Source organism: Loa loa (assembly GCF_000183805.2).
Source record: "Loa loa unplaced genomic scaffold supercont3.206, whole genome shotgun sequence".
Lineage (NCBI taxonomy): Eukaryota > Metazoa > Nematoda > Chromadorea > Rhabditida > Onchocercidae > Loa > Loa loa.
In genome coordinates this window covers 17,561-19,809 of record NW_018108386.1, presented here as the reverse complement: position 1 = coordinate 19,809, position 2,249 = coordinate 17,561, and the positions used below count along the sequence as shown (strand labels likewise).

Sequence of the window (2,249 nt, the reverse complement as noted above, 5' to 3'; positions counted from 1 at the left end):
CGGTACTGCAGCTCTAGGTTATTCTTTTATCTGATAATTTATTGAAGCGAGACGTCGTGGCTAATTGTTATTTTAGTCAGAAGAAAATGAATAATCTTCGAAAGCATAAAATGAATTTGCAAAACTATCCGAGGTAACTGTCTAGCAAAACAGTACACTGTTTTTAAAACTTTGTGTTATATCATAATTTGTCAATGGATTCAAATCAATGGGTTTTTTAATTAGACATTTAATTTCTCAAAAAGAATACAACTCGCAAATTGTACAGCCAGAAAAAAAAAAGTTTTCGAAAGAAAATAATTTTGAAAATAACATTTCCTTTCGAAAACAATTTTTTTTTAGCTGTACAGTTCGGAGTTGTATTCTTTTTGAGGAATTAAATGTCTAATTAAAAAAACCTATTAATTCGAATCCATTGACAAACTATGGCATAGCACAGAGTTTCAAAAACAGTGCACTGTTATGCAAGACAGTTACCTCGGTTAGTTTTGCAAATTCATTTTATGCTTTTGAACATTGCTCATTTTCTTGCTGATTAAAATAACAATTAGTCACGACGCTTTACTTTGATAAATTACCAGGTGAACAAAAACAGCCTCCAAAAATATGTCCAGAAAAATGGAAACATTTATCACCTTTTGATCCTCACATGACAAATAGCAAATATAGCTTTTCTCCCAATTGCTACATTCCAAACAGTGATTCTCTTCCCATTTCTTCACCAGTAGTTTTAATCGCTCATTTCGTGTGAAGATTTTACCCTTAGGCACGACTTGTAAATGTTGAAACTTACGGTTCAAAAGCTGCAGTACCGGCATCGGCTGAGGTGCTGGAACATCACGTAAGCCTCTATATGTTTCGAATTTTTGCTAACATTTTACGAGTGGCTGGAAATAAAATCAAATGTTAAATTATCAATTTAATTCAAGTATATGCATGTTTAAATGTCTTTGATCGAATGGTAAACCCATATAAATTATATCGATTTCATGCTAATTTTATATTATTTGATTAATTTCACTCATCCGTTTTAGCTACAAGATTTTGATGATGAAAAGTCGCCTATTATCATCAAGGCATTGGCTTCCTCTGTTCCTCTTCAGTAAGGCTTATTCCTGTTTTGTACAGAAACTATAAAGCATAAAAATTTAATTTTGCTACTGAATTTTGCATAACAAATCAAATTTCTATAGCATGATTTCATATAAAGGCCCAAGCCTTTATATGAAATCATGCTATAGAAATTAAACACTTAGCAACATTAATGAGTGTATCAATTTAACAAGATATATAAAGAATAAAATCAGGAAAAGGATAGTAATAATATATATGAAGATTTTGGAGCAATCAGTTTGCTTATTGAAAAGTAATAATTTATTCTATATTTCGAAATGTAAACAAAAGCTTATCAAAAGAAATTAATGAAAGCAATGCATGTCAAATAAAAGAAACCTGATAAATTATTTTCAAAAATTATTTTCATCTTTACAATGCTTCATGAAATTTGTCGGTCATTCAGCTTTGGGTAATTATCCTTATCATTTTTATCAATGAAAAAAAATCGTGCGGAATTTCTACCGTTTAGTATCGCTATTAATGAAAATTAAGTAAATATTTCCTTCAAATCTTCCTTATTTCAGATTTTGCCTTAATTATAAATGATATGAACAAGGAAGGAAAATTTTTAAAAATTAAAAACCGAAAAAAAATCTATTGCTATTTTAATTAATTTGCATAATTAATTTAAAAAAATCCATAGTAATTCAAGCGTTCGATCATTACAATTAGATATTATTATCATTGATAAATATTCACAGCAAAATGAATTTTATTCCATTTCAATTCACAAAAAATCATTTCAGTTATACTTCTTACAATAATTTATGCGCTAAATATGGGCATCTTAAGACAAATTCAAGATCGATATACTTACAAAACATTGCCACAAAAATTATCCTTCTCTAATGCAACGAAAGTTAGTCAGCCAAGTTATTCGAATTAAATCCGGCATTATGTAGAGAAATTTGGACAGCAACAGTTATATCCAAGTATCCGCAAAGTGCTAGCCAAGCAAAGAATTCACATTTGGTTATACAACGGTTCATTGCATTAGTGATAATGATGATAGCCGCTGCTTCCGCACTATGTATGCTGTATCCGTATGATACGTACTAAGTACATAAATAAAATTTATTATTTCATTTGTAGTTCACAGCATCGACGCAAGTGCTATCATCGATATTGCAATT

The 2,249-nt window shown here is 29.7% G+C and overlaps 1 protein-coding gene across 1 annotated transcript; it reads left to right on the top strand.

Moving 5' to 3' along the window:
• Positions 1–766: 766 nt before the first annotated feature.
• Positions 767–2,175, top strand: LOAG_14834 (hypothetical protein; the record flags this gene model as incomplete). The annotated part of the gene is made up of 3 exons (XM_003150327.1): positions 767–841; positions 1,035–1,102; positions 2,019–2,175. Coding segments are annotated over 3 exons (300 nt in total), but the record flags the coding sequence as incomplete, so codon positions are not given.
• Between the last annotated feature and the right edge of the window lie 74 nt (positions 2,176–2,249).